This window comes from Varanus komodoensis, unplaced genomic scaffold (assembly GCF_004798865.1).
Source record: "Varanus komodoensis strain SLA01 unplaced genomic scaffold, ASM479886v1 scaffold17, whole genome shotgun sequence".
Taxonomy (NCBI): domain Eukaryota; kingdom Metazoa; phylum Chordata; class Lepidosauria; order Squamata; family Varanidae; genus Varanus; species Varanus komodoensis.
The window spans coordinates 20,267,348-20,288,117 of NW_025335505.1; the positions used below are offsets into that span (position 1 = coordinate 20,267,348).

The 20,770-nt window shown below is 36.7% G+C and overlaps 1 protein-coding gene across 13 annotated transcripts in view; it reads left to right on the forward strand.

Annotated features, from left to right (window-relative positions):
• ATP9B (ATPase phospholipid transporting 9B (putative)) overlaps positions 1-20,770 on the forward strand; it is a 164,897-nt gene that overhangs the window by 59,228 nt on the left and 84,899 nt on the right. For all 13 annotated transcript variants that reach the window (XM_044426477.1, XM_044426479.1, XM_044426481.1 and 10 more), the window contains 4 exons: positions 3,009-3,103; positions 9,667-9,747; positions 12,845-12,920; positions 14,122-14,198. In XM_044426477.1, coding sequence (XP_044282412.1) covers positions 3,009-3,103; positions 9,667-9,747; positions 12,845-12,920; positions 14,122-14,198 — 329 coding nt within the window. The remainder of the gene's footprint in view (positions 1-3,008; positions 3,104-9,666; positions 9,748-12,844; positions 12,921-14,121; positions 14,199-20,770) is intronic.

Sequence of the window (20,770 nt, forward strand, 5' to 3'; positions counted from 1 at the left end):
TGCCAAAACCTGGCCTGAATCCTGACTGAGAAGGATTGAAATAATCAGACTCAACCATGAGTTCCTTGAGCTGGTTGGCCACCATCTGCTCAAGGACATTGCTAGGAGGGAACATTTTCCAGTAGCCTGGGAGATCCACAAGGGTGTCATTCAAGTGAGGCCTCTGTTTCACAAGGCAAGAGACCATTCCCTTCTCAAGGAGACATTAATTAGCTTCCAGGCCAACTCAGCTGCTCCCTTCCTGCTAGTCAAGACAGATATCTAGCCAATATGGCAATAGTTAAACATACTTGCCCATGTTTCCAAGTACTTGACAATTTAGTTGAGCTACGCCATTTCTATGCCACCTAGAGAGTTTTGGCTATGGAGTGGTAGAGAAATGAAAATAATAGTAATAATGCAAGTTGAAACTCATTGAAGAAAACTGGACCAGGCTCTGTTCAGGGTACATCAGCCAATTGATCTGTTATAACATTGAAGTATGAGTCCTGGAAGATACAAAAGGTTTTGTCCTACAAGGGCCTAGCAAATATGTTACAGCTTGCTTTTGTCAGGTTCCCTTTCCAAAGGGTCAACGTGTAACAAGTCTCAGATGACCCTGAAAAATCTCAGTTGGCAGGCAGATAGACAAATGAATCAAAATAGTAAGATACTTTTTCTTTGCTGCTCTTATTACTTCAAAGAATACCCGATAATATGTATTTATCAGAGTTAGATTATATTAGGTAGGAATTTTTCTCTGTCTCTACTCAACTCTTATTTCAATTCATTGTTCTTCAGCTCTGGAGTATAAAAATGCAAAAAACATGGTATAAATGTAAGTCCATGCTTTCTTTTAAAATATAAATATTAGGTATAAATATAACGAATGTGGTAGAAAACCACAGCTATAGAAATAAATCTCAATTTTCAGTGAGATTTAAGGTAGTCATGATTTAACAAGTCTCATGGATTTCAATGGGTGAATTTTAAATATGATTAAATCTGTAACAAGCCCTTTAATTACGAGTAGTAAAGTAGTTACTAATAAATTATTTGTCTTATGATCTTTGCTGCCCATTTAATTTTTACACTTTTTAAACTTCATTACACAAATTTTAATATGTTTTGATACATTGAAAAGTCTTGCCGATAGTGCTAAAGAATTATTTCAAAATGCCTGGCTATTTTATTGTTTAGGTTTTGCTGTAGTGATCACTATTGAGAGCTGACTTGGCACAAAGCAGTCTCTTTTTCTGGATAAAAGGGAAACGGACTATGAGATAAGTTATTGATGAAATTAACTGCTGAAGTGGAGAGGAAATGCAGCTGGCCAATACATGTCATAGTGTGAGCTCTATTAAATGAATATATGTGCAGTCAACCATTCACAGGAGCCACACTGGTCTTGAACCGCATTGATCTATAGTATAATTCTAAATGAAATTGATGGATGAGAGCAGCCATTGACAGGAAGGGTAAAGAGAACCATGAAATGTCTTGTATAGGGGAAGTATGACGGAAAATAAAATGTTGATTAGAATGTACTGTGGAAGCACGGTATTCTCACATTACGTTATGCTTATTTACAGTGTTTTCAGTTTCAGTGATTTATGTCTAGAAAAAAACTATGTGTGCTTTGGATATTCTGGAAGTAGTTACTTATTTTTTCTGACTTGAGCAAATGTTTGTTTCAGGGCTGGAAAATGTTTATATAAATTTGAAATAAAGTAATAGTAAAAGTGTCTACAAATTGAGATTTATTTCCTTTATGCTTTATAGCACAGTGCAGTTATTGGCCAACTACAGTATAGATACTGGGCCAGTTGTAAGTTTTTCTGTCACTATTGTGTAAACATTCTACCTTTAGGTCATATATAATTTCAAGTGCCTTCTATCTCAACTGTGTCCTAGGCAGTTAGTTAACTGAGCAGGCATTAATGAATAAACATAGGGTTTAACTAGAGTTTGTTTACAGCCGGACCATATACTCTATTGTACTCAAATTCATTCAGAGTTAGGCACCTAAATAAAACATAATGATCGGCATTTGGCCAATCACTTTCTTCAAAAGATGTTTTTCCCTTCAACAAGGCAGTAGTGCAGGTAAAAAAAACTCCTTCTGTTGAAGGCAGGGCCAGGCAAATTAAACTTTATGCATCTAGATAGGGCAGTTTTGCTTCAATTCAAAAATGGTTAAATCAAAAAGTCTCCTGGTGCTGCTATGAAGTCTTAGTTTTAAGTGACAGTAAAGAAAAAAAGAACATATTGCATTTCACAATGAGGAGAACAACAAGCAGAAACATTACCAAGAGTCTTTCCATTGGTTTTGACCCATTGGCAATTAAAGCAGACTACGGGCAAGCATTTACTTAGCAATGAAAAAAAGGTTCAAGTCTCATTTAAAAAAATACATATGAGGTGATGCCAGTGAGCATTTTTTTCATTCTTTTGCCAAATTTTAAGTTGACTACTACTATTATGGAGGGGACCTACTGCTTCTGCCTTTCTCGGAGCAGAGAAAAAGTACACTCCTGAAGTAGCATTGAGTTCTAGTAGTGTTGAAAACAATGAAATTTGAAGTTCAGAACTGCTGTAAGTCCAGGTTCTCCATTCTTCTGAACCTAGTGGGAATTCAGTTCTTTAGTAAACACCGATCTTCAGAAATACTTCAAAGCAGCCAAACTTCACCTTTCCATCAAAACCTAGCTAAGTTGAGCAAGAAACAGGGTTAGCTGCAGTAACAATGGTTTGCTAGTTACAAATACTAGTGGACTTCTAGGGAACCCTAAAAGTGAACCCAGTAAAGTCTAAAAGGACCTGTGAAAGTTTAGTTGAGTGCAGAGTAGAGCTCAGACAAAGATTTACCCATGCAAGTATTTGACTCTTGAACCAGGTCTGAAGGGATCTTCCTGTTTGTCTCCCTGTGTTCCACTTGAATTTAAAGTGTTGGTATAAAACCTTTCAGTAATGAAGTATAATGGGATCTAAAACATCTGTCATGTTTTTGTTTCTTTTGCAATTTTAAGGTTCATGTTTTATCCGAACTGATCAGCTAGATGGTGAAACAGACTGGAAACTAAAAGTTGCTGTTAGTTGCACACAGAGATTACCAGCTTTAGGGGTAAGCATTGTAGCTATTTGTTTCATTGTACCATATGCATTACATGTTTTGGAGCACACGAGTTCATTATTTCCATATCACAAAACTGCATCATGTATAGAAGACCATCTGTAAGCATTAAGTACAGGGGCAATGAGAAACATTAACTTGACTTAACAACCACTGAAATCAATGACCTATCAGTTGTAGTAACTGTTTCCTAGGGAAGGCTCAGTGAGTGTACCTTCTGTAACAATATGCCTGGGCTGCTTGGCCAGTCCAAAGTGCTTGGCTTGAACACCTAATCCGTTTAGGGCCAGGTTCCTTAAATAATCACCTCTTCTGGTGTATACTTAGCCCAAGCCTTTGAATGGCCCTGCCAAATAATTGGAGGCAGAGAGCTCCTAGGGCCATCCCAGTAGAAGCTTTATGCTTATTCAGTGCCCTCTCCAGAGTGACTTGCCTCTATGTCTGAGTCTTTTTGAGATTACTTTTTATTTTCCTGGCACCTCTTTTTATTTCCCAAGGTCATTTAATTTTTAATCTTTTTTTTTTTTTTTTTTTTGTTTGGTGGTTCCTGTGAGGGGTTTTTTTTTTTGTTTTTGTTTTTAGTGGTGCTGTGGCTTTATTTGTCATCCACAACAGGTTTTTATATAGTATTAGGTATTCTGGTTTATCTTTGATGTATTGGTTTTGCTTTTGTAATCTTCCCTGGGAACTTTTCTTAGCAAGTGTCATATAGGTCTTCCTACAGGTTCCTCTCCTTAGGGAGGTTAAGGGGAAGGTAGCAAGGAGAAGGGTCTTTTCAGGGGTGGCACCCCAATTGTGTAATGCTTTGCCATCAGAGATTCGTCAGGCACCTACTTTATTGAGTTTTAGGCACCTGACAAGAATATTTCTGTTTCAATGCACCTACGGCACTACATAAACTATTTATAATGATGGCACTGGTTTTAATTTTAATTTAATCTTTAATTTTAATGTTTTGTTGATTATACATATTTTATTTTATCTATTTATAAGAATATTTTAATTGTCCTATTTTATATTATGTTGTTATTGATACTTTATTGTAATGGCTACACATATAGCATTTTGCTAATAGGCAGCTTTTATACAAGTTTAATAAATACATGTGAAAAAATAAATGGGTTATTGTTATGGGTTTTTTAATTGCAATCTTTAAAGGAAACATTGCAATTACTACTGTAATATTGTCAATGTATGAGATATTCTTCCATAATGTACCACAAGTGCTCTTTAGAGGGAAAACATACCTGGTTTTTGTTTTTATTATCTTGTATATAAATAATGGTTGTTCATAACTGTGCTTGTAAGCCATCTTATGCATAGGGTGAGTGGACTATAAATATTTTAAACAGAACAGAATCCAAAGAACTGTGCAAATTCTTGCTTAATCCAGAGGCCATTACATTGATTAGCAAGCTCATGCTCTAATTTTGAAATTGGAGAAAGTTTTAAAAACAGTTATTGCAGACAGGCTGTTCTCAAATGGAAACAAATGTTAATGTGTACAGATCTTGCCAAATAGGTACTATAAACATGGCTCATGCAGCAGAAGTAGAAGCTCAAGAAGGCACTGATGTTTAGGTCCACAGTCTTTTGAGGAATGCAGAATTAATTAAATAGTCCTTTGGATACAAGATAGTGTACTGATTTCATTAGGTATTATAGCACTCTATTAATATTCAGAGACTAATTTACTAATTAATATGAATATTGAACAAATACTGAGCTTCAGTATAAAAATTAATGCCTCTTTCAGGAAAATACACTGTATAGCCAATATTTCTTCACTTTAATCATTATTTCAATCACTATTTCAAAAAGCAAGAAGAGCATTATTAAACTATCAAGTATACTATACAAACTATAATGTAGTACTCAAGCTACACTATTAGTGCATTGTTCAGTGGACATTACTCTCTAGTAACTGTGGGAATGAGATTTCTATCTTCAAGCTGAACTCCTTAAGCATACAGATGGATGAGACCAATAACAGTTGGTCTTTTATGAAGGCACTTCTGGACAGCTATACCCATCTGGCCAGATAAAGTAAATAAGAATGTTTAAATTAGTTTTTGAAAGCCAAAAATAATTGGACTCTCTCTATTTCCTCTTTTATTTACAAAATATTCCAGCATAATGTTCAGTATTCTGTTTTTCAGGACCAACACATGTAATCCAGAGAACTACCTTAGGTACACCCAAGCTTAGGTGCAACTGCATGCTGCTAGAAATCATGGATTCTACAGCATTGTGTGTGTGTGGGTTTTGTTTTTGTTTTTGTTTTGCTGTAACAAACTATCAGATGACTGCACTGCCTTTTCTACAGCATTCCTTGGGGAAGAGGTAGCAATGTGTGCCTCTCTTGATATTGTTTGGGTCCAACTTCATTGTTGCTCACCATCGGTTAATACTGGCTAGGGCTGGTGGAAGTTGCAGTCCAACAGAACAGGGGGACCACATCTTCCCCACTCTTACAATAAGGTACCAAATAATTGAATTAGAAGGAAGGCAGCAGAGCCAACTTTTTTAGGAACAATAATAATTAAAAGCTCTCAAATTGTGTATGTATACTTAAACTCTAATGCTGAATTCTATGGTTCTTGACAAAGAATGTATTAACATTTTATATCTAATAATCCAAGCCCCTTCTACAAGTTGTTATCATTTATAGGATTTCCTATTTAGTATGTAAAGCAAAGGGACTGCATTTACTTAGGTAGAGCTGATTTCTATGTTACAGTAATTCTTGAATGCCACCTGCTGGGCTGCTGCTAAAATGGCTGAGGAGATGCTTCATGCTAGTCCCTCTCCCTGCAGTTCTCATCACTGCAGTTGGTATAATTTTGCCCACACAAGATCTGTGAGCAATCTGCCACTTGTTTCTTTTGCAAGCTGCAGAGAACAGAATAGTTTCTTTTAGAGCAATGAATAATGTTGGAATGATAAACTAAACATTTCAGGTCTGAATGTTGAGATATTCCTAAATGAATTCTTTAAAGTATGTTTGAATATTAAAAGGAACTATAAATTGCTAAAAGAAATTAGGATTTCGAGTTTAAATCCATGATTCAATCATTTATTATTGTACCATTTTCAGTGAAGTGGTTGGTTTTTGTCATTCCCCATGTAGAAGAGTGATATGTTTGTGAGAGAGATGTAGCAGAAGCCTCTAGTCTTTTTGTTCCACTCTCTGAAATGGCAAGCAAGGGCACATAAAATAAGTTTGTGAGTTTTTGGTGTACATATGACCTGCTTACACCTTTGCTGACCAAATTAATCTCAATTACTCTTATGCCTCAACCTGTGACCTATCCTTTGGGGTAGTAGTTAGCAGACTAATCCAAATGTCAACTTATGATTCTGAGCATAAGTAGAGTGCTTTTGCCTCTTCCCTGAGAGGTAACCAAACACCTGGGATCAGTAAGGTTTTCCAGCTTAAAGAACATGGCTTCTATGCAGTCTTTAACCCACAGTATTGGCAGCAGAATTTAATTTGAAGTAAGGCTCAGTTATATTGTAATGCCACAAGCCAGGATTTATCCATGACCTTTAGAATAGCATGTGGCCTTTCTAGTAAATTATAGTAGAGCTAAATTGTTTAAAAGTCTTCTTTTGCTTTAAAAAGCGAGGTTTGAACAAGGTGGAAGGAATAGTGTTAAAAATCAAGCAGAAAAAGATGGACCTGAAGAGGCATCTTGTCTTGGATCCTAAAACCTGGAAAAGGTGCATTCCTCTGAAAACATACAGTAGTGCTTAAAAGAAAGAAATGAGGCTTGCATAGATGCGGCCCTAAGCAATTGGTCATGTAGTTAACATACACTGTCCATAACTGTCATTCATTTTGATTTCTGTAGTTATCTGATGTAAAGGATTGTATCTTGTGTTGTCATGGGCTGTCAGTTCCATCATCAATGTAGGACTGCAACCTTATCCACAGTGACACTCAGAATAAATAAACCGGCAAACCTTTAGAGCTTTCTTAAAGAACAGATGACACCACCAAAGATGATCAGTACAGATTTTGTTGTCTTCCCAAACCACTTAATGTGATCAGAGAATTAAAATTTCAACAAGTCATTTAATGATGGCTGAGCTGTAAGAACTGTAACACCCAGGTTAGGTTTCTTCGTTTCATAGTCATATGTGGAATAGTGCCTTCCTGCAGTATGCATATTCCAGAATAGACTTCTCTGACTTAAGTGATCAAGTAAATTTATTACCAGCAATGAGGTCACTGTAATTTTCAATAAATGGTGACTTGCTGATTTATATCAAAAGATCCATAGAACAGTAAACAATACCATTTACATTTAATTAGTTTTATTGAACCAAAGGCAATTTTATTTGTAATGAACTGCATGTTATGATTAAGGATGTATTTTAATGATCTTTAAGTAAGGTGAACAAATGTTGCCCTTGACCTAATAGAGGAGGTTTTTCTACATTATTGATAATGCCAGAGTGATTTCGAAATTATTATTGTGAACTGTGGAGAAAAACATTGTCATTATTGTGCCATCATGTTGTTTCATGGGTTATGCAAATAGTTGGATGAATGCTTCCAAAATAATGGAATGTAAATAAAAGGTAATGGCTCAGTCATGTTTAAAAATCTTATAATTTGCTATTATGATTTAATTCCAATTTGCTATATTTTATTCTACAGTTTAAAAATGGAAGTGTTCAACTTCCTTATATATACAACTATAGATAGCATCACATGAGAGTAAACAACATTATAAACATTTTAGTTCCAATTATAGCTGAAATATAAATTGTATTGTTAAAAAGGTATAGTACCAGTCTAGGGTAATTTTTCACTTACTTAATACTTCAAACCTAATTTTCAGTTATATTGGTATTTGACATGAAGGTATTTGGTATAACTGCTCTTTTTGGCTTTTGAGAGATTGTTGATGAAGTGCTATGCTTTTTTAGAGGACAGAAAAAGTTTAGAAGCAATCTAGTTTGCTTACAGGATAACAATTTCAGCAAAGCTTAGAAGTTTTTAAAGGAAGAAAATTTTAGTGCCTGATTTACTTCATTAATAGTTTTTATTGTATTACAAGTATGTGTGTGGTATTAGTTTTCTGCTGTACTGAGACTCTTATTTTTCTGAGCACAATAAAGCACATAATAGCCTGGATTATCTAAATTGTAGGTGATAACAGATTGAGCAAAAGTGAATGATGAAGATATAGGACACCTCATGTGTATTAGTTTCATATGAATTATTTCTCAAGAGGCTGATGAAAACTAACTTAGAAGAACAAGAATGCACTGAATGGAAGTTTGTGTGAAAGCTTACAATAAACGGTTGATGATTTAGCATAAAAACAGATAATTTGTAATAGAAGATGTTGAAATCTGATTTCCACTCTTAAAATATGAATAAAATAGTTGGGCAAGCATAAATAATTTAGTGAGATGTGATGTTGAGGATATGGTTAGAGTTGCATTATAACTAAATGGAAATTAAAACTAATTCCTGATTATGTTAGATCTTTGTGTCTGCTTTCCTTAAAAATGTATATTTAGAACTTTATATACTGTGTGCTAGAATTTTGTAGTTTTTATTAATTAAATAACTACAAGAGTAAAATTATATTACCACAGCAATGATGAAGGCTAGAATGCTGTATCAGTTAGCCAGGGAAAGTTCTATAGGAAACTTCATAGAAAGTGAGGAACCATGATGAACTGAGGACCTCACAAGATGCATCTCAAAATCAATGTGAATTTGAATACACATGTATTACCATCCTCTGATATTGCACTGGGCTAAGTATTAAAGGCACCTGCCTGCATAAATTGCAATTCTCCCCTCAAAATAGTGACCATGAATGGATATAACACCTGCTAGCAAATATTTTGAAGAAGGAACAAAAACCATACCTGATATATTTGGCATGTATCTTGTTCTTGAGCTGGACTAGTCTTTGCAGAAATACACATCTTTAGGTTGTCACTTGCATTTAAATGTCATTTATGCATTATCAGGTTTTACGTCTCTTATGTTTGATCAGAATTAAATCCAATGCTTCTGTGACAGTAAAATGGTAAAGTTGTATAGGGACTGATATTCTAGATGTGACACTGCTTACAAATATTTTGTAAATATCTTTACTTAAACAGGTCATATAAGTACAATTATTTGTTGCAGCACAAATAAAAATACTCAGTATGATTACTCCTTTCACATAATCTTGAGTAATCTTGAGTAGCATAGAAAGAAAAATGTGAATGGCATATGAGAAGTGCACAGACACTTTGCGTTCTTTATAATGCCATGGTAAACTCCTTCTACACTTGTGCACTGAAGTGGAAGGATCCATATAGGAGTAGACTGGGCAACTTGTGGCCCTAAGGTGTTTTGACGTGCAACTCTTTTAACCCTGACCAGTGCCCTCAATGGCTAGGGATCATGGCAGTTGTAACCCAAAACATCTGGAGTGTCACAAACAGATAAAGGGTGACTGTGGGAAGAAATCTTGTCCTCAGTTTTTAAGAAGTTAGTATCATTAAACTATGTATTCCAAAATTATCTATTCTAGGATCTTTTTTCAATCAGTGCATATGTGTATGCTCAGAAGCCACAAATGGATATTCACAGCTTTGAGGGTACCTTCACACGGGTAAGTTATAATTATAAGTGCATGTCCTGTTTCCTAATTATGTAATTTATTAAAAGACTTATTGCTGAGGATATTCAAATAGTGAACACTTGGTGATATAGAGTGAACAATGATGCCATTTCTCAGAAGGACTTTGGCAGCCATTATGAGGACTATGCTGCACATGGTTTAGAAATAGATGTGGTGTTTGCTTATTGTTTATTCAAAACAATCCATATGTATGGTTCTTCATAGCATGAAAAAGAATACATTTCCTTCTTCAAAATAATGTAATTTTCAGATGTGTATTTAATATGTCCCAAAATTCAGGTGAACAATTCAGTTTTTCAAGATGCTGTGCAATGCAGAAAGTGCAACCAAATATTAACCAGTGCCTATAGCGTGGAGGTATGCTTCACAGTATAACCAGAAAATTATATAGAGAGTTTAGAGATATTAAAAGAGATGTTAAAGGGCAAACCAGTGTTTATCCTGTCTATAGAACAAAAAACATTTGCTTCAATGCATACTTTATGTACTTCCATTTGTACATAAAGTACATGAACCCATCCAACTTGTAGAAGCAGCTTTAGTTAAATGGCGACCTGTTGATATAAATGAATGTATGTCAGTTCGTTATCTGAGTCAGCACTTGAGGTTCCATATGATATTCATGTTTTAAAATGCACTGTTCATGCTGATCAGCAATTTGGGAGGCTGAATAGGAGTAGGTTGAATTTAGTCACTCACCACATTCCTGGCAAGCAGTTAGCTGATGTTTGCAGTCTCTTTCTTAGGTACTTTTCTCCTAGCTGGGCCAAGATTCCAGGACTCAGTCTAGCTGGGGAAAGAACAACAGAGTTTATTTATTTATTATTTATTAAAACATTTCTATGCTGCCCCTTGCCGAAGCCTAAGTTGGTAAGATTTAGTTAAGTTGGTAAGATTTAGTACCACTCATCCCCCTCACTTTTTAGTCCGCTTCTTGTGCTTTACACATGCATGAGGCAGACCATGTTTAAAGGCATTTCTGCTACAGTCACACACAGCTTGTTCCTCAATATGTCAGGGAAAAGAGGGGGGCAAGTGTAAATGGGTAAGGATGTGGACAGAAGAAGTATATTCCAGCTTAGTATAAATTTTCAGTCTCACTGGTCTTTCTTAAAAGTACTACTCCCATTGCAAAAATCCAGCCCAACAAGGATATTTTCCCAAACAGATCAAATGGATAGTGTATTAATTGTTAAGTAGGCTGGATCAGTGATATTCTAAAGGAGGCTATGATTGCACAAACCTACTTTCTGAATTTTCAAATGTCAAATATTTTCTAATCACTCTGAGCATTACATTTTCAGAATACTGATGCCTATACCTAACTGTTCCTTGTAGAGATAGAATGTGAGATCACATAGCTTTATCTTCTTTTGATTAACAATAGTGCTAAAATTCATAACTGGAAGCTTAGAATAATTTGAAAGCATCCTTTCCAATGGGTTCTGTATAAGTCAAACTGATAACTCTAGCTCATGCCCAGTTGCTAATGAGTCACTATAGTGCCAGATCTTCTTTTTCCAAAATGCACTCTTCCCTTGCAACGTTTACCTGAGAAATGTAGTTTCCACTGTACTCAGGTCCAATTGGGTCCATGGTGGTTCCTAATTCCTAAAACATTCCTAACTGCATGAGTCTGAAAGACAAGGCTGTTGTCATTCTTTACAGAGGTAAGTTTTCAAAAAGGTGCAATCAGAAAAGAAGGTTGGGCAAGGAGCTCCACAGGTTTTTCACAAAAAGTCATGGACTATACTCACTAGAGGTAGGAGGTGAAAGGACTCTGAGTAATGGCTCACCTGGAATTTACACAGAAAAACTGAGGCCTATAGGTTCCTCACTTGTTTGTATATTGACTCCCTAATTTAAATGTAAAATTATTCAATTCATAATTTTAAAACATTAGTATTATTACTGTCAATGTTTCGCAAGTCATTTCTTATTGCTGTCTGATATAGATAGTCTTGCCTGGTGAATTCTTCAGGAAAAATAAGCCACCCAACTCTGTGCCTTGTTCAGGACAATATGACAATCCACTATGGTTAGCTGTCTGTGATGGGTGATTGTGCTGTGCAATTAAAGTTACAGAATTGATTTGCACAGTCATCATTGATTAAACAAGCCACACTGCATGACAGACACCATTTGTATAAACAGTTCCTCATGGCTTTTTTTTTTTTTTTTTTTTTTGTGGGGGGGAATAGCTCTCAAATAATTCAGTAACAGGCCTTGTTTAAGGACTGGAGCTATGGGGAACATTGAGGTGTACTGACCACAACTGTACACGGTATTCCAAGTTGTATAAGAAGCATTATGACATTGGCAGTTCATGTTCTTTCCTGATGATTCCCAATGTGGAATTTGGCCTTTTCACAGCAATGCACACTGGTAAAAATGACATTTTTATTGACTATCTACTGCAGAATTCAAGATCCCTTTCCTAGTCAGTCATCACCCCACACCCAGTAAGCAGATATGTGAAGTTGAGCTGCAGTTGCCTTTTATCACTTATTCCTGCATTATGCATAGATCATTTTAGAATTCTCCCTTCCCCTTCTTGTTGCAACTACTCCAGATAATTTGGTGTCTGCCGCAAAACTGGCTGCCTCCCTGCACCTTCCTGCTCCTTCCTAACTCCAGTTCAAGTAGTGGCACTTTTGGCATAGAACTGGAATAATAATGGGAAAAATGCATTTGACATGATGTACAGTAAACCTCTGATACACAGGTAGCCCATTTTCAGAATGAATGGGATAGTTGAGCCCCATGCAACCTGGACATCTCATTTGTGCTGAAATGCAAATGTAAGAATCCATTGATGGAACATTACAATTTAAAAGTAGCCACTCACTTAACAGAGTTCTGAATATAACATAGTTTAAGTTCCCCTCACTCCCCAAAAAAGATCTCTAGTTTTAGCTTATCTGCCTCTGTGTGTGTGGACATATCTCTTAGGTCATTATTTGTGTGTTAAGCACCTTTTCTTTTTAATTTATGTTTATGATTATAAACCTTTCTTTTGGGGCTAGGTGGGAGAAATTGTTTTACAAGCTTTCTTTCTTTTTAACAGGAAGACAGTGATCCAGCTGTTCATGAAAGCCTGAGCATAGAGAATACATTATGGGCCAGCACTGTTGTTGCCTCAGGTAGGAAACAATCTGTTCTAGATTGGGTTGCATTCCCCTTGAAGGAGCAAAATAGTCATTTGGAGATATTCCTTAAGCCATCTTTGTCACTTAAGGACCAGGTGGTTTCAGTGACATGAAGTGCCAGCTTTGGCTGGTGGCTCAGCTATACTGCTATTGTGACATAGATAGCTTGGTTTCAGTAATCTGTGCCGTGATAATTTCTTAAATTGATTTCTGCAATGCACTCTTTGTAGAGCTGCACTTGAAGACTGTTCAGAAGCTGTAGCTTGTGCAAAATGCAGCAGCCAGATTAATAATAGGACCAGTCTGGATACATACCACCAATTCTGACCCTCTTGCATTGGCTGCCTACATGCTTTCGAGCCTAATTTTAAGTGCTGTTTTTAACCTATAAAGTCCTGAATAGCTTGAGAGCCCAATACCTGAAGGAATGCTTTCCCAATTGTACTCTACTTAGCCACTACAATCATGATCTGGGGCCTGCCTCTCATTGCCACCTCTAAGGGAGGGTCAGTTAGAGAAAGAAAAGAGAAGGGCCTTTTCAGTGGGGTCCACCAGTTATGGAACAAGCTCCCCACTGAGGCTAACCCTGGTGCCAGCATTAGTACCTTTTTGACACCATGGTAAGACTGTCCTCTGTCACAAGGCATTTAATAGTTACTGTTATACTGGGGCTTTGTTAGCTACTTTTAAGTTCAGTTTTAAATTTTGTACGGTAGTCTTGATATGACTGCCATCATTGGAGCAACGTCCTGCTGTGTCCTGCCCTCTTTTCAGTGCCTCTTTGCAGAGGCATTTAAAGACCTCCCTGCTCATTTAAGGGCCTGACATGATTACGCAGATGCCTTTCTTTTAATCTTGGCTGGGTCTTTTTATTGTCTTTTTATTGTTCTTAATGTTGTTTTATTGAAAATTAATTTTTAATTCTTGTTAATATATTTATCTATTGTATTATACTTGGTTGTAAACCACTCAGAGAGCTTTGGCTATGGGAAGTATGGGAATGAATGAATGAATGAATGAATGAATGAAAGATATTTATTGCTGTTAGTATTTTATATTGCATTTTATGTGATGAGAACTTTGGCTATTGGGCGGTATAGGAATTAAATAAACTATTATTTTTGTTCCACTTTTTTGTTATTTTTCCCCATGGTAACATTTTATATAAATCATTTGTTTTGTTTATTTTTTGTAGGAACAGTAATTGGTGTTGTTATTTACACTGGAAAAGAGACTCGAAGTGTAATGAACACCTCCAATCCAAAGAATAAGGTAGGCTGGATTGCTGAAATGAATCTCTTTATAATGTTGACATATTTTCCTTTCAAAAATACCATATTTACAGAATAAAGAAAGAATTAGGTTCATGTATTATCACATAAATATTGTCCCCACTGATTCTCTTAATTTTACATTTTGCTGTATTATAGTTGTTTCTGTTAAAATATGGTAGTCTTTGTTTCTTATTCCATAGATAAGAACATCAGGACAGGTTTTATAGCTGTGGAGCATGTTTTCCCCAGCTTAACATTTTTAACTGTTTTTAAGTGCTATGAGTACTTTATTTGTTAACCTTTTGGTTCTGTTACTCATAATTATTTTAGGCAGTGCAGAAAGCTGAGCTCTTAACATCTGGGAAATTTGTAACACACTGTTTTTATAAGTGTGCTGAAGATTCAATTAAAGAGTGTTCACTACAGTGCTCTCCGCTTACAAGTGGGAAGTTATTAGCAAAATATTAGCTTCAAGATTTCCCAACAGAGTTGCTGATAAATTCAAATTATGGAAAAGAAGGAATGGGAGCACAATTCTGTGATTGCTACTTAAGGCTTTAGTGCTGGGTAGGGTAGCAGGTCACTGCAAATGTTATTGGACCGCAACTCTTGTCACCTCTCCCTATTGGTTATGTTGCTGGGGCTGATGAGAACAACAGTTGGGTGGAGGTGGAGATACATTGTCCATACTTGCTATAGATTTAGTAATGTGAGAGCAAAATATATTTAGGAACCAAAGTGGCTATGGGCTAAAAGTTAATGTAGTAAAAACGTTCCATATTCCCCCAATCTGCTGCTGCTTCAGTGCCTTTTCTCTCCTTAAAAAATTAAAAAAGGACTTATTATATAGTTTAATCCAATCAGATTTTGAGTTTTGCTTTACTTTTTCTGTTTTTTTGGTTGGGAAGGGGTTGTTTCTGTTTTGTTTTGTGTTTTTTAGCTTTTGGTTTGCATACTTGTTTCTTGTTTTGTCTGTGTGTGGTTGTAGTAAGGGAGGTTCCTTAGAGAGTGGGAGCCAGCCAGCTCCAGATTTTGTTGAATAAAATTAACTATATAGAACTACTTCAGATCTGCATTTATCATAGAAACTAGTTGATGGATGGGAGATTTGACCATCACCCTGCACTTCCTAGCAGTTTTTAATGCCACTAACAATGGTATCCTTCTGAACCATTTGTCAGGGTTAAGAATTGGGGGACACCAAGTTTCAGAGGTTTAGCTCCTGCCTGACTGACAACTATCAGAAGATGGTCCTAGGAGTACATTGTTGTATTGTGCTATGCTGTTTGAAAGAGTTCTGCCTTGTTCCTTATACTATTTAACATAGAAAAGGACCTCTGTAGATTTGGAGCAAAGTATTGTTAGTATAATGAAAATACCTGGCTCCATTTGTCCTTTGCATCAGCCAGGAGAGGTGATACAGCTTACTTAGGGTCAGTAAAAAGAGGCTAGGGTGAATAAAAGACTCAAATTCAGCCAAGGCAGAGGTTCTTTTGTTTGGCATGTTATTCTGAGAAGTGTTATTCAACCTGATCTGGATGCACTCATAGTCTCCCTAAAGAACAAGCACTTACACTGGACCTTTTTGGCTTTGGTTCTTACTCTAGTTGTTGAACTGTCACCAGCGGCCCAAAGTTATTTGCACTAGCTTAGGCTAAGTGTACCATCTCTGACCTTTCTTAGACCAATTACAGTTTGCCTACAGTGATTTGTTTTATGGTAACATCCAGGATTGCTCTCAGTAATAAACTATATGTGGTGCTACCTGTGAAAAGGGTTTTGAAAATTCATCTGGTTCAGAATGTGGCTTCAAGGCTATTATTGAGAAAGTGCCACCTTGAAAATGTATCACAGTTAAAAGAATTACATTGGTTATATGTTTTGGCTTGCAGTTCAAAGTTTTGGTGCCTAGGATCAAAGTGCCTATGATACCTGAGATTGCTTCATCCTCTCCATCCCATCCTGCCTGTTCATTAAGATTTTTTTTTTTTTTTCTGGGTCTACTTCCCTGGTGAGTTGAAGCAGGTGGCTGCCATAGAAAAAGCCCTCCCCACAGTCGTGCCTCTTCTTTCAAACAGGGGCACTCTGTATTTTGCTGTATTGCCTACTGCAAGACTAATCACCCAGCTCTGTTCACCCATAGTTATCACTACTTGGGATAGAATATATGTGGGAATATTCATGAATATATCATCCATTCTTGTTCCTATATTATGTTTTAAATAGCTATACTCTCTGTTGGAGAATACTGCAATGAAGCACATCATTTAACCTTTTTTGTATGTTTTTCTTTCATAGAATTTCTTGGGATTTTTGAGAATGTCAGATATTTGTCCACGCATTAGGACAGTCTGCCCTTTATTCAGAATAGCTTAATTGTTGATATAAAGTATCTCAACATCTGTGGGAGTTTTCCATTCAAATCTATGCAGTCCACTGCTAATTTGGGGCAATAATCTTTCTTAGGGCTATTAAAAGACATCTCAGTTATCATGAGCTGAAACTTGAGGTTTCCTTTATAAGCTAGACTTTTATTTAGTAGGAAGATAATTATTTTTAAAAAAAGAACAAAAATCTTAAGCTTAAAAAATCAATTGTGACAGGTTGCCATTTTCATGCCATTCATAATAATAAGTTACTTAGAGTCAGAACATTAAAAAGGAAATGATAATACAAATTGCCCAAGGTAGTTATTGCAGCCCCTTGAGTGTATTGATTTGTGTTTCTAATAAAAAGATGCTTTTAAAAAGAGACAGGTGATATGTGCTATTATGTGAATTAGAATGGTCTGTTATTATTTGAATCGTTGTAACTGCATTTTAAAATAGAACAAAATACAATCAGCACATCCATGGTGCACACAATTATTTTCCCTCTGATTTGATGTGAAATTAAAACTTTTCAGGAAAGAAAAATTCTAGGTCAAAAGTAATTCAGTTTTCGTCTTTCACACATTGAAGTGAATAAATAACAGAATAATCTAGAACCATTGAACACTAGTTATTATATCATGCAGCTTTATCATAACTGATTCCTTGAGAGCTATATATTGTTCTGTACTAAATCCTTATTTGGGATTGTGCTTTCATCAAACAAGTCTGTACAGTGAAGAAAGTAAAGAAACTAGGGTCATATGGGTTAAAACGCAATGGTGCATTGTAATTTAACAGCTATTCTAAAAATATTTTTAAATTGTTGCCACAGAGCACCATCAAGAGAGGATTAAATGGAGCAAACAAACAAATTAGTAGCACATAGACAAGTTGCAATACAGCTTTTAGGATTATGACAACAAACACCCTGCCTTCATTTACATAATCAGTATACTTTAATATTACATCTGTTAACAATTAAAACTTGTGTTTCTTCAGCTGAAATGTGAACATAAATAAACTTATAATTTCAGGCAGCAGTAAAGAGGCAAAATGTTAAATGGTGAAAAAACAATCATAATTAGAACATCTGGGATGCATCATAGTTTTGGGGAGAAAGTTTAAACTAGTTCTTTAAAATGTGCAGGTTTCTCGTTTAGCATAGATGAAAGCAGAAAGGTAGATAGCAAATATTCATTGGATATATCAGTGTATACAGTATATGAATTAGCACAATTGGTTCATTTGAATTCTTGAAAGATGCTTTCTCACCTGACTACTGCAGTCCCTTAGTCGGTAGAACATGGAGATCTTTAATGCTTGGGAGTACTCCTTGACCCAGGGCTGTCACTGGAAATTCAGGTGGCAGCGGTGGTGAGGAGTGCTTTCCTACAGTTTCGGCTGGTCCATCAGCTGCATCCTTACCTGGACAAACACTGCCTAGCAACAATTATTCATGCCCTGGTTGGATTACTGTAACACGCTCTACATGGGGCTGCCCTTGAAAACGGTCCAGATACTTCAGCTGGTACAGAATAGAGCAGCCAGGTTGCTAACGAGACTGGTCATTATTCTCATATAACGCCGGTTCTCTATCAGCTCCACTGGCTTCCAGTTGAAGCCTGGGCCTAATTCAAGGTGCTGGTTTTTACCTATAAAGCCCTGAACAGTTTGGGACAGGGATACCTGAAGTAGTGTCTCCTTCCTTATATGCCCTCATGCCCCTTAAGATCTTCAGGAGAAGCCCTGCTCCGAGAACCCTCCCTGAAGGAGTTAAAATGGATATCTACTCGGAGGAGGGCCTTCTCTGCGGTGGTACCCAGATTATGAAATGTGCTTCCTGGAGAGATGCGCCTGGCGCCAAGTTTATATTCTTTTCAGCACCAGGTTAAAACCTTTTTATTTAAATGTTATTTTAAAAACTAAATTAAATTTTAATGTTTAACAGTTGTTTTTATTTAACTTATATAATTGTATTTTTTCTGGTTAATTGTTATTTATTACTGTTTTATTGTGTTGTTTTAATGATTGTAAGCCATCCCAAGATGCCATGCATAAGGGACCACATACAAAAGTTTTAAATAAATAAATAAAGACAAGGTTTCTCCTTTTCAATTTGGTGTAAGGGAGAAGCTGATGTCCCCAAAAGAAAATGTACAATAAGTTGCCCCTTCTGAATACTGAATGGGAAAATCTGGTTGTTCTAGTTTTCTGTGTGTCTCTTATAGTTCTGAGTTATGGGTGCATGTTAACAGGATCAAATAACCATTACATGTTATATGCAGTATTGAGCATTAAAGAGTTGTCTATCCTATAATGCCTTATATTATATTGTATCATGACATAGCATATTGTAAATATTTATGTCCCACCATGTTTTCCAATTCAGAGTGGCTTGCATAACTCTCCTCCTCCTCTTAATCTTATCCTCACAACAACCCCGTGAGGTAGCTTGGGCTGAGAGTCTGTGAACAACCCAAAGTCACCCTGCTAGCTCCATGGCCGGGTGGAGACTAGAACCCAGATCTCCTGTGTCCCAGACCATGTAACCATTCTCTTAACCACTACGCCGGACTGGCTTTTCTACTTGGTATGTGGGAAAGCTATTAATAAGTGAAGCAAACAGGAAATGTCCATGTGCAGAACTGTGAGAGGATAGGTGACAGTGATGATAGGTGTTTTGATTGGTTTCTTGTGTTTTCTGAAAATGTAAGGTGTTAAATGAACATGACTGAAAATGGATGGTTCTGTTTTTCTTGATAGCTGCTGTCAGTGAACAATTTTATCTTCATAAGACATGAACAAACACTATTCTAAGATTTTAGTTTAGAAGATTTGCTTTATTGAGGGGCAACAGTATAGGACATGCCAGTCAATGTACCGATTTGATGATGTCGACAACATTATATTAATATTGCACCTTTTTTCTCTTGCAAAGGAGCCCAAAGTTTTCCTCCTTTCCATTCTAGCCTCGCAACAACAACAACCCTCTGAGGTAGATTAGGCTGAGAAGCTGCAACTAGCCCAAAGTCATCCATTGGGTTTCATTGACTGAGTGGGAACTTATATCAGGTCTCCTGAATCCCAGTCTAACTCCACTAACCACTACATCACACTGGGTCTCATTATGGCTGGATATGATAGAGTTGGAAGCAGCCGATAAGGCCATTGGGGACAATGCTCTGTTCAGTGCAGGACTCTATGTTAAAGCATCCCTAACAGATGGCTATCTATCTGCAACATCAATGCTTCCAGTGTAAGGAGATCCATGAGTTCCTTAGGTAATTGGTTTCACTATCATCTTGCCCTACCAGTCAAGACGTTTTTCCAGATGTTCAGCTGGAATCTGGCTACCTGTAACTTGAACACAATATTTTGTGCCCTGCGCTCTAGGATGATCAAGAAGACACTGGCTCTCCTCTGTGTGACCTTTCATGTATGTGAACAGTGCTATCATTTTTCATGTCTGTCATCTCTCGTCAAGGCTAAATGCCCATTTCTTTCAGTCATTCCTAATACGGCTTTGCATCCAGTCCTCTGATTATCTTTGTTCACCTCCTCTGACTGAGATATCAAAATCACTTTGAATTTTGTTGCTATCTTTCAGGCTACTAGCTTTCTCATTCAGTTTTGTGTCATCTGCAAATTTGATAAGCATTCCCTGCACCTACTCATCCAATAATTCAACATTATAAAAACATTGAAATGCACTGGACCCAGGACTTAACCCTATGGTATGCCACCTTTTGTCTTTCCCTAGTTTGAAAAATTACCATTGATAAACTCTTTCAGTCTAATTCTGTACAGTTTGAATCCACCTGATAGTTGTTCCTTCTAGCCTGCTTTCAGCAAATTTGCTAATCAGGATATCATGGGACACTTTATCAGAAGCTTTGTTGAGGTCAAGATATATTATGCCCACAGCATTCCCGCAGGCCACCATGGAAGTTATGTAATCAAAATGGAGATCAGATTGATCTGGCAGGATTTGTTCTTCGTCGTGGCCTCTGTGCTTCACACATATGGGTGCTGTGCCTGCGCAGTGCCTTTGGCCGGAAGATTGAAAGCTAACAGTTTTTGGCGGGAGAGCTCTGCTCCCTCTCCCCCTATAGCCTATAAAGAGCAGAGTGTTCGCCATCTTGTTCAGTTTTTGCAACCGCCGTTCGCTGTGCCTCGTGCTGCTTTCACTCCGACCGTT